Source organism: Arthrobotrys flagrans, assembly GCF_004000055.1.
Source record: "Arthrobotrys flagrans strain CBS H-5679 chromosome Unknown unitig_9, whole genome shotgun sequence".
NCBI classification, from domain to species: Eukaryota; Fungi; Ascomycota; class Orbiliomycetes; order Orbiliales; family Orbiliaceae; genus Arthrobotrys; species Arthrobotrys flagrans.
In genome coordinates this window covers 1615818-1643444 of record NW_027137551.1, presented here as the reverse complement: position 1 = coordinate 1643444, position 27627 = coordinate 1615818, and the positions used below count along the sequence as shown (strand labels likewise).

Below are 27627 nucleotides of genomic sequence, written 5' to 3'. Positions count from 1 at the left end.
AATTATGCAATTCGGAGAACGGAGTAAAGCGTACGAAATAAGCTTTCGACTGTCGATGATTTAGATCTAGATCTGGCTGCAAGGCTGGCTGCAGACAGAAGCGGAAGGTATCGTGCCAAGGCGCAATAACAGTCTTGGCGGGTGCACCTGCTGTGAGTGGACAGCTAACCGAGGTCCAAAAGCGGTTTAGTCAGAGACTCTCGAGAGCGGAACCAAGTCAATCAAATCGCGATTGTTTGGAAAGCCGATGTTTAGTTAGTGCCGTTCGTTACTTAGGTAAACTAACGACCTTGCAGGGTTATTTTAGGCACCGTTGGATCTGTTGGAGAGCAAAGAAGAATACATCGTCATACGAACAGGACAGGTTGCAGTGCCTGGAATTACTTCTGTATTCGATCCTCGAAAAGAACAGCGACCCCGAAAACCCCGACCGAAGAAAATGCGCCGTTGTCGATAACAAAGGAAAAGGAAAAGGAAGATACAAACCGGTCCCCGACGCGACTTTTGGTACCTGCATCATAGGAAGGGAAATGTTTAAATAGTTCGTAGAAAAAGGGGACTGATAGAATCGTCGCCATCATGGACGGGTATAATCCGGGGTATCATGGCTACAGCCATCAGCAGCAGCAGCAGGCCCAGCAGCAACAGCAGCTGTACGGTGGTGGTGGTAGTGGGAGGCCTCCTCCTCCTCCTGGTCAAGGGACCCCCCACCAACACCACCATGTTCACGCTCCTCCTCCACAGCAGCCTCAACAGGGCTTCTATGGCTCCCAGCACTCGGGGTACTCCTACAACTTCAACTATTCGCCCTCGCAGTACTCTTCTCCCTCGGCTTCTCGACCCCATCACAATCGTCATAGCAACCATCGCCATCAGCAGCAGGCGATGCATCCTCTTGGTGGTGGTGGATACCCCCCTCAGTCCTATTCCACCTCTCCTAATCGTAGTCATCATCCTCCTCCGATGGCGTCTCAACAGCAACAGCATCACCGACAGCAATACGGTCCTCCCTCTGCTGCCGCCAACAACTACTCGGCGACTGCTCACTCCTCTGCTGCCACTTCCACCTCCTCATCTCCCCGCTATAACCCCTCCCACTCCACCTCCCACCAGTCTCAACACTTCTACCAATCTCGGCCACAGCCTTCACCTCAGCAGCATCGCCAGAGCTCTTATCCTTCACATCCTTCCTCTGCTGCTGCTTCGGGTTCTGTATATACGACTACCCCTCAGTCTACCTCTTCTTCTAGGGGCGTTCAAGCTCCCACTACCATCGAAGAAGCTCTTCAGTACACCCCTCTCGCTTCCATTCAGCCGTTCCACGGACGTAAGTAACACTACATTCTCTTTACCATCTCGCCAACTCGGCAATTTTTGGGGGTGTCCGGCCTTGAGCTTTCTTGTCTTTTGATCTCTTGAGTAGATACCTAGCTGGATGCTTCTTCGTCGCAGGTTTAGAGTCAGGCTCAATGCTAACTTAACCTAACCCCATCAGATATCATCCCCACGCCTACTATAGACGCCTCTGCCCTCGCTGCTAAATCGGAACAAATCGGCAGGAAACTCCTCAAAGACTTCAACAAATTAGATCCCATGTCAAAAAGATTTAGGACAGCCACGAGCGATATCAGTGGGTACATAAACAATACCATTGAGAAAAAAGGTCTACAGCTGTATGTTGATCTCCAATCTCATCAAAAGCTAGCTGTCCTGCATTTTGCTAACAAGAATCTCCAAATCGTTGCAGTGAGTTTAAAAAATCCAAGCTTGGATCTCCACTCAACAATAGTAGCACCACTAAACCTCCGGTTGAAGGCTTGCTCCAGAACTCCGGACTTGGGACTTTCGAAACTGCTGTCCTTCATAAACTTCCCGCGTACAATCAGAAGCCTTGTAAGTACCCAACTACACCCCTCACCTCAATGCGAAAGGTAACAGCTAATATCGATTGATGTATCTCTCCAGCTAAGAGAACCCCTCTATCCACTCTGGAGGACTCTCAGCAGTCTCTGAACCAGCCATCTACCTTAATTCCTAAAGTCAAAACTCCTTCAAAGCCGCCAAAGACGAGCACCCACACCCCATCCACACATAAACAACCACCACATTCACAATCACAATCACAACCTCCTCCTCCAGCAGCAGTTTCAGTCCCTCGCTCCAACTTCTACATTGAGATACCTCCTGTTTCTTCCCTTCCCTCGTCCCGGAGTAACATCAATGGCTACGACAGAGCTTTGACTCCGACAAAATCGCAACAGGGGCGAGATATCACGCCCACTAATAAGATCGAACCACCCCCTTCTGAGCATCACCCATCTGGGCAACTTCTTGCTGCAGTAGTCCTTCCACCACCTAAAGAAGGGCTTACTCCAGCAGACTACACAATCCATGAGCAGGCCGACGCCCGCATATTGATCCCCGACAACTTCAAGTCACGAAAGCGACGCAAGCTAGGAGACCAAGACGAGCACGAGGCCCAAATTAACAGCGTTGACACTCGCGCAAAGGCTGAATCCGCGGTCAACAGTCTGCAAGCTCTCTTAATTAGGATCTTTGAGGACGAAGATAATCTTCAGCCGGATACCTCTGGAAACGTGCTTGCAACTTCTTCTGGATCATTCATACCTCCAGGAGCTCTTGGATATTCTGTAGAGGCGACTGGGCAGTGCCTTTCTGTTGGAACCCAGGTGAAGCTGGACCACGCTATCCGACAGGTTACCTTGTACAACCGGTTGGACAGAATGGATCTCGATGATCTGCTTCGTCTCTTGAAAACGTGTGATAACACGCTGAAAGCTGCGGAGAACCTAGATGTGAAAGTGGGCGAAGATGTTGGAGAACCATCACAGGTAGGGGGCCCTGTGTCGGAGTGGGATAAGAAGATTGCGTTCGCGGAGAACTCGGTAAAGGCATGTAGAACCATCCTCCGGGTTATGAACGGCGGGCGGCAAGAAAAACAGCTGTACTCCGAAGAGCTTTTGACATCCATCCATAATGTCATCAAGAACCTTCTTGAGGGATCGATCGTTCCTCTCATCGTCCTTCGATCGGACAGAGAGGATGCTTTCAAGGCTGTTATGTCTAAAAAGAAGCTTCTGAGAGACTTGCTGCAAGACACAACAAAGATCATTAAGCTTCTGACTCAACTGATCTCGAACCAGGAGGTCACCGAAGATTTCTTGATCAAGATGATCTATACTTCGGTCTCTTTGGTCTTTATTGACAATGTCACAAGCGACAAGGACTCTGTGTTCGGGGTCAAAAAAGTCGAAAACCTAAGATTGGCAGCGATGAACGCTCTTGCGAAGATTTTCGCGAGATACCCCGACCAAGGCGATGGCATTATCAACGAGGTTCTCAGCAACCTTGAAAGATTGCCCGTTGGTCGTCAGAGCGCGAAAAATTTCCAGATCCCTGGTAATGAAAGCATCCAACTTATCAGCGCTTTCATGATGAACCTCGTTCAATCTGCAGGAACGTACCAAGAACGAACGACTGGCTCCAATTCTCGAGATGCAGTAGACTCTGATGAGGAGATGGCTAATGGTAACCCTGAAGATGGAGCTACAAAGGGTGGTTCTCACTCACGAGATGCGGAGACCATTGTGATGAAACTAGAAGAAGTTATCATGCGCTCAATGAAAACGGCACAAGAAAAAACCGCGTATGTCACGTCCTACATAGTCAATAGGGCCTTGAATACCGCCAAATCTTCAGATACAAGCAACTCCAGGAACTTATTGGACCTTATGGTTGAAGATTTCCTTGAGGTGCTTGACAACCCAGAGTGGCCAGCTGCCGAGTTGTTTCTGAAAATAATCTGCATTAAGATGGTACGTTCTTCCTCACCCGCGTCAGCATACCTTCCTGTAATTAACTCATCAGATAGATCCACACCGTTGATGACCCAAAAGCATCCGTTCCGGCTAAATCCGCCGCGCTCGAAGTGTTAGGGAAACTTGGGTCCAGGATCAGTTCTTTGTTCAGCCACCTCAGGAAAATCCATGGAGACAGAAATCCCTCTAGCTCTACAATAGATGGAATACTTTCTGTAATAACCGATACCTACATCGATTATCACACCAATACTGATGGCAAAGCCGGTCATGAATTGAAAGAGGAGCGAGATGCTGTATTTCGCAAGATGATACTTTGGAAGGGACCTTTCAGAATGATTCTTGAGCATCTTTGGGATAAGGACCAGAAAGAAGATGCTGATAATCTTCAGGTATGGTGTATCATCGCCGAAGTTAGTGTCAACTTCTAGCTAATACAACAGTAGACTGCCTGGGGATTCTTCGCGTCTGTGTGGGCAAGTAGGCTCGTCTCGGGCTTCCAGCAATCCTGGGAAGTGGATGCTTCCTTAGCATCTGATATAGCCTGCGTATCGGATAGTTTATACAAGATGATTACGGAGAAGGTGTGGTATGGAGATGATGATGAAAGGTAAATTTCTATTTCTTGATACCTTACAATGGCCTGGCTGACGGCTCTGCATAGAAACGCCTATAAAGATAACCTCCCCACGCCGATGCAGGTCCGACAGGCGTATTTACTCATAATTCTTGCCGGTGACTTCTGTAGCCATAGGCTACTCATCCTAGCCAGATTGATCTACAGCATCGGCGGAGACCAAACTTCAGCTCGAAGTAAAGGTCTAAAGGCATTGATGAACATTGTGGAGCAGGACACATCTATCCTCGAAGATAAGGGTCTCGTCCCTACTCTGCTAGATAGGTGCAAGGACGCCTCTCCATCAGTTCGCGACTCCGCTTTAGACATCATTGGCAAATGTCTCAACCTTAAGCCTGAACTTGAGCCTCGGGTTTTGCCTACGATCTGCACCAGAGCACACGATATGAATATCCCTCTTCGCAAACGTGCCATCAAACTTCTCAGGGAGATCTATCCCAACACAAGCTTTCCTGAACACAAAGTGGACATTGCGAAGTGCTTGCTTATGAGGGTCGTTGACCATGAAGCTGCAGTAGCGGAGCAAGCTAGAAAGTCATTTGAAGAGCTTTGGATTAATCAATTTTATCCCCAACTCAAGGATGGCGAAGATGGCGAACTAAGCCTTAAGGGCAAAGTCATAATCAGAGAGCGAGTGAGTGTTATAACCAAGGTTGTCATCACGAACGAAAAGCTTGATGCACCTCTTAGCAGCTTAATCCAGTTCTTTCTAGACCATGAAAACAAGCAAGTGGAACAGAACTCCAAGGTGTGCAGGTTGATGGTCCAAGCTCTCTTTGATGACCTCGTTGATTCAACGGGCAATGACGAGGATAAGTTGCGCCGCCAGAGTATCATGCGTACACTGGTGGTTTTCGCAAGGGCATCGGCGAGTTTGTTTAGAGTCGACCAACTGGACATCCTAAAACCCTACATCAAAAACCTAAGCTCTACAGATGATATGGCTATCTATAGATCTGCGATCGTGATTTTCAGATGCGTTCTACCTGGCCTTTCGGCTGCTCATTCAAAGTTCTTGGAAGACGTTGCGACCGCCTTGCTGTCCAATGTTTCGAAGCTACCTATGACGGAGTTGCAAGAAGCGATTTTCTGCCTCTCCGAAATCAACAAATCCTACGATATCAGTGGTCGGCTGATTGCTGTCTTTTGTTCAAGTTTCAACATTCTGAAGCCGTACTTCGCGGTTGATACCAGCAAACTTGACGTTCAAGTCTTGAGGAAGATATCTCGCTTGATCTGCATCGTCGGCCTTGTTGGAAACTACTGCCCGCTCGAAAGATACAACAAAGAAATACGTCTCCGGCTAGCCAAAGGGAATGTTACTTTCAAAACCCCTAGTGTTTCTGAGTTCATCGTCGATACTATGCTGCGCTTCGCCAATGAGAACGCTGATCCGAGTGTTCGTAAGGCTGCACTCGAAGCGGTAGGAAATGTCGCCAAAACCCACCCGGAGCAATATATGAGACCGGCAGTCACTGGTGCCTTCGAAGAAGTGTTCAAATCGGACCAAAAGGAATTCAAGTCTTTGGTATTGAAGAGTTTGTTCGACTTTTTGAGTGCCGAAGAACGAAGTTCCGAAGAAGCGCTCAAGAAAGGCAAGGCACCGGCAGCGTCGAAGGAGAGTGTCGCGAACGCTGACTACGACCCTGGAAGGTTGACTGGTGCCAGCACAGCGACTTCGAGAGATGGTGTCTCTACGGCTCTTGCGCAGACGTTCTTGCATTACATCGTCAATATTGCTTTGAGCGCTGTGGATGATTATGGATACGCCGCCGTGGAGCTTACCGGCTCGGTTCTAAGGCAGGGATTGGTGCACCCAAAGGAGTGTACACCTGCTTTGGTGGCGCTGATGACCTGTCCTGATGCTAGGATCGAGAATGTGGCGAAGAGAGAGCTCAAGACATTGGCCCAGAAGCACGAGAGTATAGTCGAAAGGGCTTATATGGAGGGCTTCCGACTCGCATTTAAGTACCAGCTCGAGGTCATTGAATCGGAAGATGGTGCCGACAGCACCACGTACAGTCCCAAGCTCGCCAACTTGTACGCTCTCACGGTCGCCAGCAGGAAAGTGAAAAAGAAGTTCCTCGGAAACTTGTTAACGGCGCTGGAATTCGATCCTAATAAACTCCAGGTATCGGCTACTCCGTCGCATTTAACATACGCACGATTTGTGCTCCAGAATCTAGCCTACTTCGACTATGTCTCTATTGAAGATGTCCACCAAGTTGCCTCGGGCCTCGAAAAGATCGTCGGTAACATTGGAGCAACGGTGGTTCATCAAATTGAGACGGATATTCTTCAGATCAGTCTCGGGAGTACAGAGCCTACAAAACCTGTAGATCCCATCGTGAAGAGGAGGCTCTGTATGGCTTCCGTTGTCTTGAATATGTGCTGGAACACCAGGACGTATTTGAGGAAGTTATATGGGGTTACTACGGAAGTGATGATAAAGAAGGCGAAGAACACAAAGGAGTTGACCAAAGCTCCAACAAGGGTTGTCGGGATGGGAGGCAGAGGCTTGTGGGATGAGATGGGAGAGTTGATTTTGACGCTAGATAGTGATGTTGGAATGGATAATCAGTTCCGAGAGGTGAGTTTGCTACTGTCGGGTGTTAGTTGGTGGTTGGTTACGGTGCTAATTATTGGAATCTTGTAGTTTGTGGAGCTTCTTACCGTTGATAACGAGTTCAAGCGTATCGCCGAACACGAAGACGACGACCTCTTCGGTGGCGCTGGCGGTGACGATGACGACGACGACGACGGTCCTGGAGGAGGGGGAACTGACGCTACCTCTCACCGTGCTCGTGGTAGGCCGCGAAAACGGAAGACGGGAATGACGCCGCCGCCCCAACATAAACCGGCGAAGAAACGTAAGAAGAAGGGCGATGGCTCACCTGCTGACGATGGCGGCGGGGATGATGGCGATGATTAGAAACCGTCGACTTCATCAAAGAAGCCTGTTACGGTGAAAAAGAGGGTGAGTAGGAAGAGGAAGATGGAAAGTGAGAGCGAGGAGACGGTTGAAGAGGAGGACGAAGGGGGGAGCGAGGAGGTGGAATATAGGCCGGTACTTACGGCAAGGGCCGCGGCTGCAGCATCGAGAAAAGGACGCCGTGTTTCCGCTCCGGCTCGACAGGTTCCGGTACACTCGAAAACTGCTACGCTGACACCCGAGCCAACTCGACGAAGTAGTCGCAGAAAAACCGTTCACGGGGCATTCGACGTTGTTGCGGCCGAAGGCAGCGCTAAGAGGGAGCTGCGGAGGGGCAAGAAATGATTTTGCATTCTTTTATATCTTATTTCCTCAGGGATTACTTACCAAACCTCCCCTTTCGATTGCTTTGAACACACAAAGGACTTGGTGGGATTTGTAATTGGGGAGATACTATTCTTTTACATCAACCCTTCTTCTTTCTTTTTCCTCTTCTTTTTTATTATATTCTGGTCTTACTCCGTTTAATAAATTATAAAGCTAATGGTTTAGTGAACTGCACCTTTTTCAATGGTTCCTATCCTTCTTCTTTTAGTTATGTTTGAAGACCCTGCTTGTTACTCCTAGAAGGGTCTTGCTACAAATAATGTTTTTTTTTTTTATCCTTCCAAGTTCGTTTTTTGAATTATCGATATGCATTTGCAGGGCGTTCATGCTTTTGAGGGCTTCGCTTGTTGGTTTTTGGTAACTGTTGAGAAGACTGTAAAATAATATGTATATGCTCTAATGGGTTTTAGTGGTATGAAAGGAAATGTCAATATCGTCGTAGTATACCTACAGCATTAGACTACTCAGTCATTGAAAATGGGGTGTATATGGGACGAAGAATACTGCGTTGTTCACGTTGTAATTTTTTTACCGAAACTTCAATTCAACGTTCGTCGAACCGAAATCTTTCGCCAGAAACTTCATTCAAGAACCCCGGCCTTTGGATATCCGACATCCTGCCAATATTAATCGGGAATGGCGGCCCCGCTGTCTTTCTTACGGCCTTCGGCCTTCAAGGCTCTCGAGCGACTTCCATTGGGTTCCACAACAAGATCGATACCTATACCGACCCGTCGATGTCTTGCGACCTTTGCCCCGCGGCCTCATCGATTTGGCCCCACCACTCCTACTTCGAGTTTTGTTCCGATTTGCCAACGACGGAATTATAGTGATTCGAAGTCCGGAGAGTCCGGAAGCACGGAAGGGTCGGTTACGGAGGAGGCGTCGAAGACGGCTGAGATTATGGGGGAGGAGGGGGTCAATGTTGAGGAGTTTGGGACGCCTGCTAGCGAGGTAGGACAATGCCCACTTCACCAAGCTATTTCAATCCGACGGCTTGGTCCATATACCTTGGGATCCCATGGAACATGATATTGATCGATTGGGAATTATACACAGATCTTCAAGCGCGAAAACGACATCGAAAACGCCCCAGAAGTCATCAAAGAAGAACTCAACAAACCCAATACTTCCCTCCTCTCCGCCGAAACAACTGCCATCCTATTCCCTCCGGACGCCCTCTCCGAATTCCCCAATCCAACTCCAAAAGTTGTAGTCCCACCTTACAGACCCGCAATCCCTCTCTTACCGATCCCAGCACTCCACAGCATTCACCACAGAGACCACCCGTTATTGCGGCAACTAACCCCCTGTTTTATGAAACACGGAGAACTCGCCACCGCTCAAGCAACAGTCCAAAAGATCCTTCAGATCTTACGTACAAAACCTGCTCCCAGAGAAGGGAAATACCCACTTGTTCCCAACGCACCAGACCTTTCTTTGTTACCCGGAGACCCCGTGGCATATTTACAAACAGCGATTGACTCCGTTGCTCCTTTGTTTAAATTGAAGAGTACACGTGGTTCCGGGGGTAGTGTTAATCAGACGCCAGTGCCGTTGCCGGTTAAGACGAGGAGGAGGAAGGCGTTACAGTGGATGTTACAGGCTGCGGATGGGAAGAAGAGGATGAAGAGCTTGCCGGAGAGGTTCGCGGAGGAAGTGGAGAGTGTGGTTTTGGGGACCAGTAGTTGTTGGGATAAACGGTTGGCGGTGCATAAACTTTGTGTGACGAATCGGGCGAACGTGGGGACGGATTTGGCGAGGAAGCCGGGGAGGAAAAGGTTGGCTAGGTAGATAGGAGGGAGGGTGTAATGAATGTGGTGGTTCTTCCTTGTATATTATAATATGGTTGTAGCATTGAGGAGGTCGTGGCTTTTGTACATATGAAGCATGGATCTGAAATTGAAGACCGCCCTTACCCATCTTTTGTTGTGCTGATCGATTCTAGAGATACTATCGGCGACTATGGGCATCAGTATAATACTTTATATCATTACTGAAGAAGCTACTATTAACACTTCTATAATAATAATACTACTATTACTATTATTATTGCTGCTACTACCACTATCACCAACCCCCCCCCCCTCCTCCCTCTTTCTATAATGGTGGAAGAGGTAGTAGCAATATAGCGCTGATTAACAATGTCAGCGCAGCATCCATCTTGTTTTCAGCGTAATGATAACGCCATGGCAACAATAATACCACAAGAGCAGCCGTCCCGCAGTCCAGTGCGGTCAGTCTCCATGACACTCTGTAGTTACGTGACTAATCGAATGTCCGTATAAAGGAGCATCCATACCTGCCATGCATCATCCCCAACCAACCTCATCATCTTCATCCTCACCCTTATATATACAAAAGCCAGGCATTCGTACCAAAGAATGGCCGAAGAAGAAGTCTCTACCATTCTAGGGAACCTCCAATTCCAAGAATCATATCCTATCGATGATGGGGAACCTGATACTCGTCCCTTGTTCCTTCGCCTCCTCCCACGCGAGATCCGAGATGAAATTTACAAGCTCGTTGTTCTCATCGGTCGTCCTCCACCCCCCTCTACTTTAGAGGAATATTTCGCAAATGACAGGAGACAATTGTCATCTGGTTCTGATCCAAAACCCATTTCTATCAATCTTTCGATTATCAGGGTTAACAAGCAAATTCATGAGGAGGCGGCTTACATCTTTTATAGCCAGACGGTATTTCCTGTTCGAATCTTGTTGGATAGGTGTCAGCATGATCTTGATGAATGCAATGTCAAATACAAGGCGCCGTGGGAGGATATTCATTACCGGTATATACAGGGGTAACTGCTCTTCCACCTTTATACAATTTTTAACTTTCAGCATCAGCTTTGAAGCGAATCCGAAAAGACCTAGACGCAATTGAAGGCTGATATGGTACGTACATACCTTGGGCTCCAAGCAGAAGATACTACTACACCCCCGCCCTTCAATTCGACAGAATACACCTTTCTACTCAACAGCAATTCTGCCGCCGAGACATGCGTTTCCCATCACTCACCTACCGCCATCTCATCCGTAAAGTCCAGCTCAACTTTTACGACCAAATCTACCTCTGCGATGAATTCGGCTCCTTCCCAATTTCTCCTCGAAGAAGTATTGACAAAGGAAGGCCCGACTTCACCAAACTACTCCTTTTTGCTTGCTACCGATTGGAGAATGCACTCGCCAGCCCCGTGCGAGAATACCTCCCTGAAGTTGAAATCAACGCCTTTTTGACCTCACCTGCGGATATTCAGGCCTTGCAATATCCACCCGATAGGGTTTCGGATGATGTGAAGGATTCGGTTCGACGGGAACGTGAGGGTTTCTTCAAGGAAATGATAATGACGGTTTGGCCGCTTACGAATGGTCTTTGGATCGCTACTTTGAATATTTGTCCGTATGTTCAAAGGGATTTTCCGGGGTTGTTGGAAGAGACGATTGAGGAATGTGCTGAGAGAAATAGGAATGATGACAGCGGTTGGAGAAGGGGCCGATTTGGGGGGCCCGAGATTGAGATTTATCCCGCTCCGAGGTTTGGGAAGATTTATTGGATGGTGGTTAAGGGGAGGCTTCAGTTGGTTCAAGGATATTAGCGAAGCTCTTTTCTTATACTGATTGCTGGGACACAAGCACTCGAAGAGCTTACTTTTTCATCCCCAAAGTCAGCTTTTCTTTCTATCTTTCTTTTCTTTTCTTTTTTCTTTCTTACCGATTCTCATAACGCTTATATATACATACACAAGCCAATTCACTGCAAGCCGGCCAATGGTTGTTATATACCATTTGGGGGTATTTATGAATTTATATCTCATACATATGCGACCGGGGTGTCATCGACGTCCGGGGATTCTTATACGTCGAGGTTTACTAGTACGGAGGGGATGGTTGTTCCTACGACCGAAAGAAGGAATTCGTTGGTGGGGATGAGTATGACGTCGTCGGCTCTGGCTGCCTAGTGGGTTTGAGGTTTATTCTTTCAACGGTTAGAGGCTTGCATATTTATCTTCTGTTCTTTTCTGTGTTTGTTCAGCATGATGATTCTCACTGCTTTGGAGGGTTTTCGTTTTATTCTTATTTTCTTGCTCTTTTTCTTTGAATGCTTAAACTTGGATATCGGTATGGAAGATGTGGAAGCGTGGAATTTGCGGGCTTCTATTTTTACAGTCCCGTAGTTTTCAGTCAATTCTATCGTAAACTCTGACTCAGTATCTCGATATGGTGAACGCTTAAGCTTAAACCGCTCCCTATTTTGCTAAAAAAATAAATGGTAGTAATACAAACTTTGAATATAATCTTACCCTGGCTTCCGAAGCCTCCCCCCTCAAATCTATTCCAAAAGAACAATGCTACTCGACAAATTCATTATCCATACCCAATCAAAGAACCCAAACCCTTACTCCATTATCCCAAACTCCATCACCAGTTAGCTTAGCAGCAGCCCCAACCATATCCTCCTCGGGATCACCTGCATCGAACTCAGACTCGACACCAGAAGCCCAACTCCTCTTCCTTTCCTCTACCGCTTCTTTTTTCTCCTCCTCTTCCTCCTCTTCTTCCTCAGACTCACTTTCAGACTCAGTCTCCTCCTGCAAATTAACAGCCTTCCTCTGCCCCGAACCGGTCGCCAAAACCTCTCCGCAAGGGTGCACAGCAACGGCAGTAACCGGATCCCTCGCCGCAACAAATTTCCGGTTAGGGGTTAGATACCCCTCTTCCTCCTCTTTATAACTTTCGAATGGTGTCCAAACCCTGACCACCCCGTCCGTTCCTCCCGCTACGACGACGTTATCCATTCTGCTATTCCCGCTACCGTAACTCGGACAATAGGTCACCCCGAGTTTTTGATTCGTATCAGCCTTCCTACCTACCAAGACCGTCCAGACTTCGCGGGGGTATCGTAGATCGTAGATGAATACCATGTTGCTTCTTCTTTCCGATACGATCAAGTGGTTTCCGTTTTCTGTGAAGGAGATGTTGGTTATACCGTTGCCTTTTATGTTTCCCGGGGAATTTTTGAATTGCAAGTGGGTTTTGGGGGAGTTCAAGTTGATAATGTTGGTAAGTACCCCGTCTTGATACGGGGAGCTGTATAATAACACCCTGCGGGAGAAGGTTCCCGCCGCCAAGACGTTATTCTGATGGTGTAGCGATAACGCAGAGATGATACTTCTAACATTCGAATCGTCGGTCGAGGATTGGAGTGTCGATGACGAGAAAAAGTTATTTATCCCCCCTCGGCCTTTTGCCGGTTTTCGCTTTTTCCCAGTGGTGAAAGTCTCCAAAGGACCGGAATTATACCGCGACACATCGAATAAATGGATCTGTGAATCCGTTCCCGCGAGGAAGTGTGCGGCCGCGGTGGTCCATAGTAGCGAATGCGGGGTTAGGTATTTTTCGGTGGTGGGGTGGATCAAAGGGTAACTGGCGGTTATGTGGGGGTATAAGAGGTTGCGGAGGTGGATCGGTTGGGAGTGGAGGGAGGTCAGGAGTTGGGTTGTGGAGGGGTCGGAGAGGGTGAAGAAGGGGTAGAGGGAGGTGGTGAAGGGGGTTGCGGGGGTGGGGGTTACGGAGTAGGGGAGGAGGTGGTGGGGGGTGGGAGAGGAGAGGAGGGAGGGGGGGCTGGGAGGTTTTTGTTAGAATTTCGTGGGAAGGAGGTTAGAATGGGGAACGTACGCTATGAACGTTCGGATGAAGTTATCTTCGGTGACGGCGACGAGGGAGGTGCCGTCTGCGGTCCTGTACAAAATATTTATATACGGTTAGGATCCAAGTCATTCGATATGATATGTTCGAGAACATACCATTCTACGCTACGAAATACGTTGCTCCCGGCCTTATCCGTCTTGCTTACAACGCTTCTGTAATCCAATTGATTTCCGAATTTGCCGTTCAATGCATTTTCCTCGCGTTCGTGTGATTTGGAAATGCTGGTTTGGTAGATGTCACCGGTACCTGCGACCAGTCGCGGTGGTTTCCAGATTTCTGGGGGAGCGGTTTCGGACATTCTTGTGCAGTTTTATATATATCGGAGCTTCGGGGTGGGCTCGACGATATAGACCTATACTATTGAGGCTTGTGATATTTTGCAGCGGCCCAGGTTTCTTTAGATCCTCTTCATACTTCAATTTATCAAAGCATCAACTCGCAAAATACAACAAACCTGCTGGTTGCGTTCTATTTTCCTCGCAGAGGGAATGGGACGCCAGCACCTCGATGCTATACCGACTCTGGTGGATCATTCGAAGGCGGGGTGTTATCCCATACTTGATATCGTGAGATCAAGACGGAGGAGAAGAGAATCAGCTGTCGTTCGCAGCGGGCGTAGAAATCGGGTCTGTTGCATTTTGGGCGTGACAACGCATTTTCTCAACAATTTCCTTCGGTCGATTCTATCTCCCTCGAGACTAAGATTCTCCGGGGAGACAAAAATCATAACTCCGAATTACCGGGGAATATAAGAAATGGCTGCTCCGTTGGCAATAACCTACTCTTCTGCTTGCTCCTTCCTTGGCTACTGCATCTCCCGCTCCGCAGCCCGACGAGCCGCCCTCTCCTCTCTCTCTTCGGATCCACCGCCAAAGGACAACATAATAATCTGCTCCACCCGCAGCACTTTTATCTGCGAACTCCTGGTCGATCTTGATATCCCCCTAGACGGCATCCCACCCCTGAGCGACACTCGAGATCTTTCCTCCGCTCAAAGACTGATCCTACAAACGCCCATCTCCGCCCTTTTAACGACGGACAGCATATCGGTGGTTTACTGCCCCACGATCCATCATTTACGTGCATACATCTCTTTTCTTAACAGTAGTAGTAATGATACTACGAATATTTCCACATCTTCCTCGCGATCGGAAAGAAGTCTCCAATCATACCTAGCAATCCACTCCCTCCTACCCCTCCACCGCCTCTCGACCGAATGGTCCTCCCAAGGCCTCTCCCGTACATTATCCTCCGTAATATCCACCGCAATTTCAACTTCACGACACTTGCTCTTGTCGATATCGGAGACTTCTGTTGCGTTTGGTATTTCCGCCGAGTTACCGCTGATAAACTCCCGGATGATGAAGAATAATACGAAAAAGAAGGGGTTTTACGGAGGAGAAGGGTTCGAGGAAGGTGAAGACGGGGAGGAGGATTTGAGGTTTGTGGGGAGGGTGAGGGATGTTCTGCAGAGGTGGTGTAGGATCGTTGGTGTCGAGGAGGTGGCGGATGGTGGAAGGGGTGGGGAGGTGGAGGAGATAATGGTTTAGTTTTATTTTTCTTTCGAGTCGTTATATACCATACGCTATCTTACACTTCACAATATTTACAACCAAAAAACTCCAATGGTACTTCAAGCTTACAAAGGCACGATCTTCCCATTCGCAGCCGTAACCGGCGTGTTCCCAATAACCACCCCACCGACCACCAATTGCTTCTTAACCTTCCACTCCCATTCGCCCATCATATCCCCTCCCACTCCGAAAGTCGGAAACCCCAGAACCTTATACGGAACCTTCCACTTCCTTATCGGCGTCAACTCCTCTTCGCACAGTACCGGCAGCACGGTCCTACTCTTCCCCGGAGCTTCGCTCTTCCACCTCACCTTTAATTTACTCAACATCTGCTTCCCACTCAAATCCGTAGTATTATCGTATCTTATACCGTCGTGTTCAACGCGGTACATTACTTCCTTTCTCGTTCCGGTAATAAACACCCGTTTCGTGGAACCTCTTCTGAGACGGTCCCAAAATGCTGCCGTGTGGTTATTCGTATCCCCCGAATATCGGAGCCAGAAACGGCTATCGAAGAGGTACCATTTATTCGGGTCGCCTTCGGGATCGATGTCGACTTCCGGGGTGTTCGTGTTTATTCTCGCTGATTTTCGAGTGTACGGTTGGCGGAAGCAGGAGAGGAGGACGCCTTCCGGACGACCGCTCATGGCTTTGCAATACACCGCTTCCCAAAAGATATTGTTTTCGGTGATCGCACCGCTGTAGTAGACCACTTTGCCGTAATATTCTCTATAATCTTTTTTCTTTTTCTTTTCTTTAACTTCTTCCCCGTTATCGGACATCGGTTCGACGGTGTTAATGTCGTTGACATGGTTGACGTACGAATACCCCTTTTCGAAGGGATCCGTCGTTTCCATTATATTCTTCGCGACTTTGGACATTTGGATTAGATCTATACGATCGAGCGGGGAGATTACGGCCGCGAGGTGGGCGAGAACGCGGGTTAGGAGTTTCAAGGGCATGCAGAGGAGGTGGATCGGGATGAACGCTTCGATCACGTTTGAGACGTGGATGTGACGGAGGATGCAGCGGGAGAGGTACCAGTCGACCAGTTCTTGGGTTTTGGCGTTCGAGGCGGCGATGGTGGAGGAGAGGTTTAGCAATGACGTTGTGGTGAGGGCCTGTGGGAGGTGGGGAGGTGGGGTTGTGGGGGGTGGTTGTGGACGTTTTGATTTTGGAGGTTTCGGTGGAGGAGGGGATAGGAACGCGCGGATTGCATTGCGCGGGGTTAGGCCGACGTTTTTGTTCGTGGGGTCTTCGTGCCATGTTATTTTATCGGCGGTGAGGGTTTCCTTCAGTCGGCTCTATTCTCTTCGTTAGCGTATATCCCATCTCTGAAAGCCGACCGTGAAGGACGGAATGCATACCTTCATAACCCCCAAAAACGGCCTCAAAACCAAAATCTCATCCGCCCCGTAAATATCCTCACACTCCGGTAACTTCGCAACGGGACTTATCCCCGCCAACCCAGCCGTTCCGCTGCCACCCACAAGCCGCATTAATACCGTTTCGGCCTGGTCGTTCGCATGATGTGCGGTTACGAGATGGGAGATTCCATATTTTTGACACGATTGCGCGAAGAGACGGTATCGTTGTCTTCGGGCTGTCGATTCGACTTTTGAGAGGGGTGTCGAGGAGAAGGCGGAGATGGGGATCGTCATCAGGGAGGCGAGGAGGCCTGTTATGTACAACATTTATTAGCCGGGGTTCTCACATTTGATGTTCCGTAGTTCCGGAATAGTGTATCGGATGAGAAAATGCATACCCATGCTTTCCATCTTCTTGAGGACGCTCTCCGCTTCTTCCGTGCTCTCCTTCCGTAACCCGTGGTTCACGATCATAGCCCTGAAATCCGTCCGTTGGAATTCATTATTGAACGAAGATAGTTTATGCGCCAGATGCGCCAAAGCCATCGAGTCTACCCCGCCGGAAATCGCAATACCTGTTTTTTGTAATTAAATGTTTTCGTTAGCATGTATACTTTTCAAGAAAGGGAAGAAATAAATACCAATATGCCGAGGTATCTCGACCTCCTTGTGGCGGGAAATATACGCTTGATCCAGAACCCCACGTAGGAGAGAAACGAATTCGGTGGCCGCAAGGGGTCCCGTTTGGCTTACCGCCTGCGTAGGAAATCTAAGTGCCGCCATCTCCTATATAAAATGGACTGAACCGATGGAAAGTTATGCCTCCGGGGTAAAAACAGGCCTAGCAGAGGCCATGGATGGGGGAAAGTTTATATATCTATGATCGCTATGTTAACTCCAACCCACGGACGGCGAAATATGTAACATGAATGCTTACCAAGGTCTCATAATTTACTCGCCCAAGAGCCGGGCCGATACAGGACATATAACTTGAGTATCAAGAGCCAAGTCGGGTGTTAAGTCAAGGTCGGGTTATAGTTATAGTTGTTGTAGGTTGTTGCATTGTTGGAATTTGCTTCAAATTTGAGAGATCTTGCGACGAGCCAAAAGCGGACATGACGTCGCTTAGGACTAGCCGCGATTGGCGATTAGCGCCCGTTCATAGCTCCATCGAATCATAAATCATGCCTGAAATATACGAAGCTGCACGCATGTAGATACGTATTTCCTTTCATTCCACCAAGATAACATGTACATTCCATTTTCAAACCAACTGAGGAACCCTCTTTTAACAAATATCGATTTAAAGCCTGCGAAGAAAAGAAAAGAGAAAGCCTCGAAACCATTCGGAACGGGCAAAGGGGAAAAAAAAGGTATCGGACGATCCGGTATTACAAAGGAAAGTAAAAACGTTGCGGAAACGGTAGTTGAGAAGGCCCGCTCATCTTCTGGGTGATGTGATCAATAAACAGATGTAGAAAGGAGAAAAGGGGGGATTTTAATAATAATAAAAGGAAGAACACCATTTTCTCCTAAAGGAATTCCGCAATGCAAAAGGGACAACAGCAACAGTACCAGAGCTAGAGTTAGTTTCGGAAGATGAAAGATACGAAAACGTGGAGAACACCATGTAGCACAACCGAGTACCAAAAAGAAGAAGAGCCGAAGGAATGAAAGGAACGGCCGAAAAAGTGCCATCTTGGGATTATTTTTCAGTATCTGGGCCGTCCTTCGGTCCGATAGCCAACCCATCCCTCTCTTTTCTCCAATCGACATATTGATCGTACAGAGCAGGCCCTAACGGTTCAAATTAGCACCCGGATACTAACTTGTTGGTGATAGATTTGAGCAAAACTTACAAGCACCCTCTGGATCATAATTCCCGAGCATGTACTCTACCGATCGATTGAACGGTAGAAAGCTCTCCCACTGATCCTTATTAACCACCTTGACCGGCTGCTTCTCCGTCAAGAACTCCAGGAACGGAACGGCGTGCGGGTACGGATGATCCTCCCACTTCAAAGGAACCGCAGTTTCCGGATCATACTTCAAATCATACGTCAAGGGATCCAATACGAATGCAAAAACAGCCGTAGCACTCTCCGCTGGAATGGTTCGAGATTCGGGCACGTTTTTCGAGAATTGGAACATATATTTGAAGAACGATAGGAATTCGTCGGACGGTGGTGAGACCGGCTTTGCTTGCTGTAGCCAGCTGCCGAGCGTCTTTAAAAGTTGGGTGTTGTTGGAGATGCCGTACTTTTTCATTCCTTCGGTCCATTTCTCGCGAGGGATCGAGCCCATGGTGGGGAGGCTGAGTTTCCAGCAGAGAACGTAGATTGCGGCCGATTCGAATTTAACGGAAAGGTCTTCGAGTAGTCGGATGATGCCCGGAACGTCGATTTGGTTGGGGTCTTCGGTGCCTGCTCAATCATCAGCATTCGTCCGGAACTACAATAAAACAGACCGGAGGTAAAAGTACGTACTAGCATATGTATCAAACCACTCCTCGATATTCTTCGGCTGCGACTTCTTCGAAGCCTTCGTCGGTTTCGACACGACCTTCGGGACGATAACCACATCTTCATTTACATCCTCATCGGTAGATTTCGAGACCTTCGGTTTTTTCGTAGTACTTTTAGTTTCCGCTGCCGTTGTCGTTTTTCGCTTTCCCTTCCCGCTAGGAGTAGCGGATTCCTCGGTCGTCGCCGGCTGGTCGGGTTTATCGTTCTGTTCAACTTCCGTACCATTCGATTTACGCGACTTTCGGGATTTAATGGCTTTTGCTTTCGACACGGCACTTCCCATATCGGCGTCTACAGAGGTCGCGGTATCGACGGTAGGTTTGGCAGTAGATTTTGCGAGAGAAATTTTCGAAGAGGATCGGGTAAGGCGTCTGGTAGTTGCAGGAGCGGTGTTTGTATCGGCAGAAACTGACGATTTCTTCCTCGGTGGCATCGCGAAAAGGAGAAGAGAGAAAGAAGAAGGAGAAACGAGGGAAGAGAAGGAGGGAAGGAGGTGGTAAAGGAGGAGGAGGGGGGGAATAGTGGTAGTAATAGCAGTAGGAATGTCAGGCGGAAGGGAGGACAATCCCAGGTCGGAGTGGGTGTGGAGTGACCTCTCTTTCTGCGGCAGCGTCTGTTCTTCGACCTTCAATTCGGATCCCTCCAATTTCGAGCCAAACTGTAACGACCACAGACAAACAAATGGGTTCGAAAAGACGCCTTGATGAGGTTTTTTTTGGATTTCGAAAGACGGTGAGGCTTAGTATCCTCTTTTCCCCTTCCTTTTTTTTTTCCTTTTACGTTCGTATTTTCTGTGGGTACGAAAAGGAGCCTTCTTGTCTGACTGGCGGTGACGGATGACAAGCAGCAGGCAGGCGTGTTTCAAACAGGATCCAAGCAAGCAAGCAAAGCAAAGCAGCCTTGAAGAAAACCGGCCCAATGAGGTTCGCGTTCAGACCAAAGTACCTCCAAGTGAATGATAAGAGGCAGAAAGTCAGCAGCAGTACTCCTCGAAATTGAAACTGGTAGAGAAACGAAGAATCTAGAGGAGAACCTGCAGGCAAAATGTTCGTCAAGAATATCCGGCAGGTTGGAGTGATGTCGTGAGGTTGAAAGCGTGGGGTTGAATTGATGTCTCTTCTCTTCTGGTGATATCACCCTGCATTTTACTTCAAACGAACGCGTCTTGATCGAGCAGGTGCGCGTCGCTTCACAACACACTTCCCAATTAAGTAATATCCAAATCGGACAAACGTGAAGATAACCTCAGGGACAACACCTCAACACATTGATCCACCTGAGCTCATAATTGCTTGGCATTTCGAGACTCTTCCAATGGAACCCCGGAAAAAGTTTTATTCCTTTCCATTCGGATTTCCCTTCGAACTTCCTCGACGAATCTCCTTCTCCAATAACTACAATCCAATCTATCGCATACTACCGTCCTCCTGATCCCCCAGCATATCATACAAAATGGTACTTGCCCCCTCAAATCCAATAATATATCCGCCTATGCTCTCCCCCACCTCACCCCCACAACCTTCAAACCGAATAAACCAAAAATCTAACAATAGGACCTATAATACAGGCCACCTCCATCCGAACGATCAAATCCCTCTCCCCCCTCCTGGACCGTATCCTCGTCCAGCGAATCCGCGCCGAAACAAAAACCGCTTCGGGAATCTTCCTCCCGGAGTCATCGGTCGAAAAGCTTTCCGAAGCTAAAGTTCTCGCCGTTGGACCCGGCGGATTCGATAGAGATGGGAAGAGATTGGAGGTCAGCGTTAAGCCCGGCGATAGAGTATTGATCCCACAGTTTGGAGGAAGTCCGGTTAAGGTTGGTGATGAGGAGTTTACATTGTTCAGGGATCACGAGTAAGTTTTTCTTATCACGTTGTCGATTTATGGAATGGCATGCTGACCGGTAATATAGATTGCTAGCCAAAATTAACGAGTAAAAAGTTTGCTATTACGGCATAGTTGGGGAAGAGGAGGAGGAGGAGCATTCATACTGTACATATAGCCATTTACATAATCAATGTGGAAACATCCCATCTCCGCACAGATGAATCTACAGATTCTAAAAAGCGTAAAACTTTTGGTTTACAAATCATCATGAGTATCTGTCAATCCAAGGAATTTGTTTCGATCGGACATCATCGACAATGGTAAGATTCGAACGCAGACTAGTCAAATACCGGTATATATCGTACATGCTATACCAGCTCATCAATCCAACCCCATCTTCTTCCTCCTCAACCCCATCATCAACTGCCTCCTAACCTCATCCGGCAACTTCACCCTCCTCAACCACAGCGCCCAAACCAGCACCCCGGCAACCGCACCAGCCAAATGTCCAACATTCCCAACACTCTCCCCCCTCATCGCTATCCGCACCAAATCGAGCGTCACGAACCCCATAAGCAACGTCCTAACGCTGATCCCAATGGGAATAAACATCAACTCAAACTTCGCCATCGGGTTGACAACCGCAGTGATTGCCAAAAAGCCGAATAAAACACCCGATGCGCCTACTGCGTATCTACAATGCTGTCCTAGTAACCAATGTGCATCTCGTTCAGCCTTTGTCGCTTCGATACCCGTTCTTTCGCGAATAACATTTTCGTCGGTTTCGCGGTATTGTGCTATTGCCGTTGCTGTATCCATCTTTGTGTAGGGATTTGCGAACCGATCCACGGCGAGAACGAGTGCTAGACCTAAACTCCCAATGGCGGGGTATGCGAGAAGCGCACGTTTAAACCCATAGTATTTAACGATCGTTGGCGCGAGAGCTTGTAAAGCGAAGAAATTAAGTGCCAAATGCCAGATTTGCGCGTGCGATACCGTTGGAATAATAAACTGTGAGACTTTTGTGATCATTGGTTCTCCTTCGTCGGCTACGGGCGAGGTATCGTTGAGACCGAGACGTTCGAGAGCGGTAGCAGGACAAAAGGTTAACCATCGCGTAGTGAAGGTCTGCCAGGGGACGACGTATTTATTGAACCATATGAGCTCTCCCAGTTTTTCTTTGGCGTCTGCGTGGCCGTAGCCGGAGATATATGGAGCCCACCAGAGGATATGGACGGTTAAGAAGATTACGCCAAAAAGGGAGATGTACCGTGATGTTGCCTTTTGGGCCGGTGAAACCGGAGGTGGTGGGAGTGGTTCTTCATGTGAGGAACCTTCGGGACGGATGTAGTCGGTGTACCGGATGGGCTCTCGTTCGGCACCGGTTATAGTCGCGGGTTTGACAATTGTGGGTTCCGGAGGGGCGGGGAGGGAGGGAGCTTGACGGGTTCGCGGACTGGGCCGGGCACGACGGTTGAAGGAGACCGAACGGGTAATTGTGAGAGGGGATACATTCTTTGGAGATGACTGTTCAATGGCAGACTTGCGGGGGATGGATGTCCAGATCGTTCGGGATGTTGTTGATACATGGAGATAGGATAGTGGGGTGCAGAGGGGTACGGAACGGACGCCGACGCCGAGGCACGGCCGGGAGATAAGCTGCGAAGCTAATCGCAGACCGAGAGAAGCGTTCATGATGGATATATTGTCAACACCATGTGCATGTTGGATATTTGAAGTGGCGCGGAAGATTTTTGGGACATCCTGAGATCTGTGGCGGTGCAGGCGCCACTATCGCCTGATATTCAACCCCGGACTCTATTAAGGCAGATGAAGATGTTCGCTGGTTGAAATCTTTCAATTCAAAAGTATCCTCGATACGTTCTCCATTTGAACTTGAGGCTCGGATATAGATATATAACTCTGAAAAGCTCCAAATGTAATGTCGGAGCCCGAGCCTTTCGCTTTTAGAGAATGACTCCCACCAAGCCATTTGATTTCCTAAAATGGCTTATAACTATACAACAAAACGAATATTCAATGTTGGCTTCCAGACCGCGTTGGTAGTTGCTAGCATAGACTAGCTGGCTTTCTCTTTCTAGTATGAAGAGACCATTTCCCAATTTTGTAAATTCATCTTCCTTAAATATTCCAACCCCTTTTAAAAATTTCAACCGTAGATCTCTGGAAGGAAACCTTCGTTGACCTGCATATTTTGATTTGATATTTTGCGTGATTTTAATTCTTTTTTTTGATCGAAAGTTGGCTTTGGTCAGAGCGAAGTAATCGGTTTTGTATAAACATATTTTGTTTTTCTGATCGCTCTCGCGGGCTCATAACCTGTTAGAAAAACCAGAGTTCTTTGTTGGACTAAAATCCCTTCAAGGATCACCGAAGCCTGTAGACGGTGAAATAGGCGGATGACTGCCAAGAGTAGACTAATCGAGCGAACACGTGATGTATTAAACGAATGACTTCCAACGATGAGGAAGCCTGCAGCTAAGCACCTGAAGATGCAAGCCTGATTTGATCCCAAAGGTGAAGTCTGATGTCAAAATGTTTGACCGTTCGGCAGCTTGGACGTCGAAAATTAGCTTGGGAAGTAATGTACTGTGCAAACAAGACCTTCAAAAAGAAAATATCAACAATCCGAATTCATGATAAAATTACACCCGATCGGAGACCGAGTTGGAATAGAAATTCGACCTTGGTACGCACAATGGACTAACCCAGTTGCCATCGACATGGGAGGTACCCCTCTGGGCGAGGACAGTAATATTGCATCCGTTCGTGTCGATCTCAAGGGTTGTCCGGACACTACTTCTTTGTGTGTCTGGACCGGAGACGGCAAGATTGGAGTTCATTGCCCAGATTTCACAACTCAGCAATATAATTCTGGACCAATAGCGCTACAGTATCTTCATTATTCGGCTTGCGTGACAAGGAGAACATTCCTTACTTTTGGATTGAAACCGACGGGTCCGTCAGGGGTAAATTCGTGCAGGGTAATCAAGCGAGCGATTTCTCGAAGGGAGCGTTTACAATCTCAGGCCCCGGAAGCGCCTTACCTCAGAATGGGGGGCCCTTGTTTAGTACAAATTGGGGCATATCCAAGATGTTTGGTGGATATCTCCGGACTACTACATTATGAATCCTGGTTTGGAGAGTAGGGATGAGGATTGGCCTAGTGCCCGAAAGTTTACCGATGTCTCAAGTCTACTCTTCTCCACGATGGCTACGACCACTATGTAATCTGGTTCATCAGTGACCGTGGAACGCTTTTCCAAAGCAAAATATAATTTAAAAAAAATATATTTAGAAAAGTTAGGGTTGGTGCCCTTTATTTCGCCAAGGGATATCGTGGATATCGATATCAATAAAAGTAGAACCAACGAATCTTCAACCTTTGAAATAATGGATGGTAACGATAATCAACATGACGTTGCCCCTGGATCTGGTCTAGCATCCGCCGGTGGCTTCTAGATTTTCCGGTACAGAGTTTTTCGGATTTCGCATGATGGTACAGTTAAAACAGTACTCCGGAAAAGGTTAACTGGTTCGGGTTCTAACAAATATAATCTAATGTTATTCCGACTTACGTTTTCTTTTACTGCTCGTTTGGCGGTTTGGTCCTAATCGAGGGTTGATGGGAGCTAAACTGGACCTTAAGGGTAAATCGCAATGAGATGTTTGGAAACGGTTCCCTGCCGGAACGGGGCGCAAGAATGGTCGAAACTCGATTTCTGCGAGATTTTCTAACCAATTGTGGTACACCGGAGCAGATGACAAGATCTATTATGCTGAGAGAAAAGGTTTCTCACCATCTGAGGAAGCTGGTCGTAAATAGCAAGAGGAAGAGGAAAAAGAAAGGGAGAAGGAGATAAAAAAAAGTGTTGAGAATCTGGAGGAGAAAAAGAGGATTGAGAAGGGATCTCCAACTTGAATTCAACTCGCGTTCACTTCCAACTGGTACCGAGACAGAAAATCACCCGCAAAGAAAGGCGTTCTGATGAAGTTATCGATTTATGGACTTAAATCCCGTCTTGATCTAACGGCCGGCGGCCTAGTTTTCACCAATATCAAAAATAATCCACTGCTTAAACTTTACTCTACTTCTAGCTGATGAATGTACCTACATGCGATTTTTAGCTGTGACACCGTATGAGAGATCGGATCGTTTACACCAGCAAGTACTAATTCCAAGATAAAGCTATGGGAATAACGAATTCAGAGTGGTATTTTTGGGACTTTCCAATGCAAGATAGCACACCGGGGTAAGCGGTTACGATACCGGGTACTCAAACGGAAAGGCAAACATGTAAAGGCACAAAACTTACCTGCGTAAATCCATATACCCGAATCCGAGCTTCTTTCTTCGAGCAAAAGTTGATATTGATAGACAGATTACTTCCGAGTAGAATCTTGAAGTGTCTTCCAAAAGTCAAGCTTTGAAGACCAGATACCGGGTAATCGTCCGAATGAGTACGGTTTCTGAACGGCATAGGACATCCGGACCGGTAATAGAATTCGGTTTTCGGATGGTGGAGTAGAGGTGTTGTATTTGGTCCCCGGGTTGTATCCGATGTGACGCTGGAGTGGCAAAGTAGCCGTGGAATCGAGGTTTCTGGTCTGGGTCTGCACTCGAGTATCTTCAAAATGCTACTAACTCCATTGAGATGTTGCAGTATTTGAGAACATGCGTTGTGTGGTATTATTAGTCATCCACCATCAATCTTCGATGCCGTAGGAGATATCCGAGGTTCGAGTTCGATACTGTAACGTACTAAGCTTACCGACTAGTTGAAAAAAAACTGTCTAGGATAAACTGGGAATCCGGCACTGCGTACCGTCTTTTTCGGGGCGGACTCAGATGACGATGATATATCTCACGTGGCAGCCCCGGTCCTGGTTGGCTATAGCTGTCGTATCCAAAACGAGGAACGTGCTACGGAGCTGCCCAACGAGGTCGTACACTGTACGAGCTACTTCACCGAATCCGGGGTATAACGTTTCTAATAGTCAACATTTAAGATATCGGAGACGCCGTTGGTTGTTTAAAAGGCTATATATAGGTGGCGGCTCTCCCGACGGGTTCTTCCTTCGCCCTGTATCTATAGCTAGATCTGCTGACAATTATCCTTCGCGGTCGGTAGATTTGTATATATAGACCGGTCATATCACTGGTGGGGTGTTCAAGTTTGCCTATTCTTGGGAGATCGGTGAGAGGGTGTAAAGGTAATACATGTTATACATGTAGTTGGAAGTGGTGGTACGAAGTCGTACGGGGAGTGAGACTGCGATTGGCGCGTCACACTTACTTGCATGTACATAACTTATGCAATGTGCCGACGGGAAACAATAGTGATCAGATGGTTATGTTATTATCCAATTCCGGGTTCTTGGAAATCTCAAGAAGGTTGTTAATTTCAACGTCCTTAATTTGGGGGGTTTGTGTTGGGAGCGTGTTGTTTGAGCAAACACACAACACATAAGGAAGCTAAAAGGAAGAGAAATTCTAGAATGTTAAATATGACAGAGCATGAATCATGACTAACCGCCAATTCTCGGGTCTTGGAATTCTAAAAAAAACAAAAAGGTTAACGGATAGTTAGGAAGTTCCGCGGGTCCGACCTCGGGTCTTGAGTCGGTCTAAGGGCTGCAAACGGGCCTTTCTGTGGGAAAATCACAGAATCGATTGGGCCGACCCAGCGTCCAATAGATAACGAGATGCAGAGCTCGGTGGTAGGCCAGGGAAAGGTAATGTGGGTCCTCACATGCTGAATGCTGTATTGCTCTCTGTAGATGTATGAAGGATGTATGTATGTATGTAATGTAATGCATCTACGCGCGGCTCGGAAGGATTTCACAGCCCGGCTTTTATCTGCAAAGACAGAAGAAGCCATGCTACCCCAACAGCTTTCTCCGATTCGTAGGTACCTTTTATCTGCATATCGTAAAAATTGAAAAAAGGAGCATGCGGATACGAAGCCACTATATATGATGTGTAGGTGTAGGACTTGCACTTTTTGAGTCACATTCCTTTGAATATCGCCATCATCATTATTTATCATAATCGATCGGAGTTCGGAGCAAAAGTAACAAAGGGCTCCGAGATTTGGCCAGGCTGCCAGTGGACAGGGGTCAGCGAGTGTACGTACTTATGTTACCTACATGGGCGCTCGCGGATGCTCGACTCTCCGGATCCTTTCTTCTTTGCTTCTCTTAGCCATTGTATGAGTATTATGGTAAACATAGATATCTGGTACCTATATACCTCGCAATTGGACACCAGCTGGAATAATAATTAGCCAGCCCTCGGTAGTATTTTAGAAGAAGTGTGGTGGGGTCTGTCATCGATGCTTATCTCATCCTCCCTCAAAACCGCATCCGTAGCTTCCGGAATCTTGTAAATTCCGGCTAAAAACCGCACCCGCTGCCAATTCTCTCTTTTTTCTCATTCCTGGTATCATCTCTTTCTACCATTTATTTGTACATCTTGTCGACACTATTTTTTTCTTATTTTTTTGTGAAATTGAATTGATTGAGTCGAACTTCAAGTGCATGAAACGGCCGGGAAGATTTGGCTGTGGTTTCAACAAGGAGCCGTTCTTCCTTCCCAGAACAGGCAAACCAAGGCAAACCGAACCATCCTTCATCCTTCTGGATCCAAATCCATATCACTCCCATTGACATTCTTGGGCGAGCTCGTGGCTGGGTTTTTTTTTTTTTTTTTTTTTTTACTCGGTTCCTTTATTATAATCCCGACACGTTCCCACCTATCTCTTACATTTAGTATATAGGCACATACAGGTCGAGGTATAAGTA

General features: G+C 47.6%; 12 protein-coding genes across 12 annotated transcripts; 6 read left to right on the top strand and 6 right to left on the bottom strand.

Annotated features, from left to right (window-relative positions):
* Nucleotides 1–579: 579 nt before the first annotated feature.
* DFL_005830 (uncharacterized protein) lies at nt 580–7408 on the top strand (the record flags this gene model as incomplete). The annotated part of the gene is made up of 8 exons (XM_067635147.1): nt 580–1327; nt 1496–1673; nt 1748–1893; nt 1966–3836; nt 3893–4231; nt 4286–4449; nt 4504–7066; nt 7133–7408. The coding sequence occupies 8 exons, from the start codon at nt 580–582 to the stop codon at nt 7406–7408; spliced, it is 6285 nt and encodes a 2094-aa protein (XP_067489605.1).
* Nucleotides 7409–7471: 63 nt separating this feature from the next.
* DFL_005829 (uncharacterized protein) lies at nt 7472–7753 on the top strand (the record flags this gene model as incomplete). The annotated part of the gene is made up of 1 exon (XM_067635145.1): nt 7472–7753. The coding sequence occupies one exon, from the start codon at nt 7472–7474 to the stop codon at nt 7751–7753; it is 282 nt and encodes a 93-aa protein (XP_067489604.1).
* A 678-nt stretch (nt 7754–8431) lies between these two features.
* DFL_005828 (mitochondrial 37S ribosomal protein uS7m) lies at nt 8432–9589 on the top strand (the record flags this gene model as incomplete). Its single annotated transcript, XM_067635144.1, has 2 exons — nt 8432–8749; nt 8855–9589. The coding sequence occupies 2 exons, from the start codon at nt 8432–8434 to the stop codon at nt 9587–9589; spliced, it is 1053 nt and encodes a 350-aa protein (XP_067489603.1).
* Nucleotides 9590–9939: 350 nt separating this feature from the next.
* DFL_005827 (uncharacterized protein) lies at nt 9940–11396 on the top strand (the record flags this gene model as incomplete). The annotated part of the gene is made up of 3 exons (XM_067635143.1): nt 9940–10031; nt 10086–10589; nt 10724–11396. 3 exons carry the CDS (start codon nt 9940–9942, stop codon nt 11394–11396), a joined length of 1269 nt encoding a protein of 422 aa, XP_067489602.1.
* Nucleotides 11397–12179: 783 nt separating this feature from the next.
* Nucleotides 12180–13807, bottom strand: DFL_005826 (uncharacterized protein; the record flags this gene model as incomplete). The annotated part of the gene is made up of 3 exons (XM_067635142.1): nt 12180–13422; nt 13477–13539; nt 13605–13807. 3 exons carry the CDS (start codon nt 13805–13807, stop codon nt 12180–12182), a joined length of 1509 nt encoding a protein of 502 aa, XP_067489601.1.
* A 457-nt stretch (nt 13808–14264) lies between these two features.
* On the top strand, nt 14265–15059 carry DFL_005825 (uncharacterized protein; the record flags this gene model as incomplete). Its single annotated transcript, XM_067635141.1, has 1 exon — nt 14265–15059. One exon carries the CDS (start codon nt 14265–14267, stop codon nt 15057–15059), a length of 795 nt encoding a protein of 264 aa, XP_067489600.1.
* Nucleotides 15060–15148: 89 nt separating this feature from the next.
* On the bottom strand, nt 15149–17233 carry DFL_005824 (uncharacterized protein; the record flags this gene model as incomplete). Its single annotated transcript, XM_067635140.1, has 4 exons — nt 15149–16387; nt 16451–16761; nt 16849–17025; nt 17092–17233. 4 exons carry the CDS (start codon nt 17231–17233, stop codon nt 15149–15151), a joined length of 1869 nt encoding a protein of 622 aa, XP_067489599.1.
* A 922-nt stretch (nt 17234–18155) lies between these two features.
* DFL_005823 (uncharacterized protein) lies at nt 18156–19408 on the bottom strand (the record flags this gene model as incomplete). Its single annotated transcript, XM_067635139.1, has 3 exons — nt 18156–18247; nt 18310–18873; nt 18937–19408. 3 exons carry the CDS (start codon nt 19406–19408, stop codon nt 18156–18158), a joined length of 1128 nt encoding a protein of 375 aa, XP_067489598.1.
* Nucleotides 19409–20427: 1019 nt separating this feature from the next.
* Nucleotides 20428–20912, top strand: DFL_005822 (uncharacterized protein; the record flags this gene model as incomplete). Its single annotated transcript, XM_067635138.1, has 3 exons — nt 20428–20430; nt 20543–20829; nt 20888–20912. 3 exons carry the CDS (start codon nt 20428–20430, stop codon nt 20910–20912), a joined length of 315 nt encoding a protein of 104 aa, XP_067489597.1.
* Nucleotides 20913–21183: 271 nt separating this feature from the next.
* DFL_005821 (uncharacterized protein) lies at nt 21184–22497 on the bottom strand (the record flags this gene model as incomplete). Its single annotated transcript, XM_067635137.1, has 1 exon — nt 21184–22497. One exon carries the CDS (start codon nt 22495–22497, stop codon nt 21184–21186), a length of 1314 nt encoding a protein of 437 aa, XP_067489596.1.
* Nucleotides 22498–24825: 2328 nt separating this feature from the next.
* On the bottom strand, nt 24826–25304 carry DFL_005820 (uncharacterized protein; the record flags this gene model as incomplete). Its single annotated transcript, XM_067635136.1, has 3 exons — nt 24826–24865; nt 24939–25012; nt 25158–25304. The coding sequence occupies 3 exons, from the start codon at nt 25302–25304 to the stop codon at nt 24826–24828; spliced, it is 261 nt and encodes an 86-aa protein (XP_067489595.1).
* Nucleotides 25305–26167: 863 nt separating this feature from the next.
* Nucleotides 26168–26705, bottom strand: DFL_005819 (uncharacterized protein; the record flags this gene model as incomplete). The annotated part of the gene is made up of 3 exons (XM_067635133.1): nt 26168–26299; nt 26358–26381; nt 26577–26705. 3 exons carry the CDS (start codon nt 26703–26705, stop codon nt 26168–26170), a joined length of 285 nt encoding a protein of 94 aa, XP_067489594.1.
* Nucleotides 26706–27627: the final 922 nt, after the last annotated feature.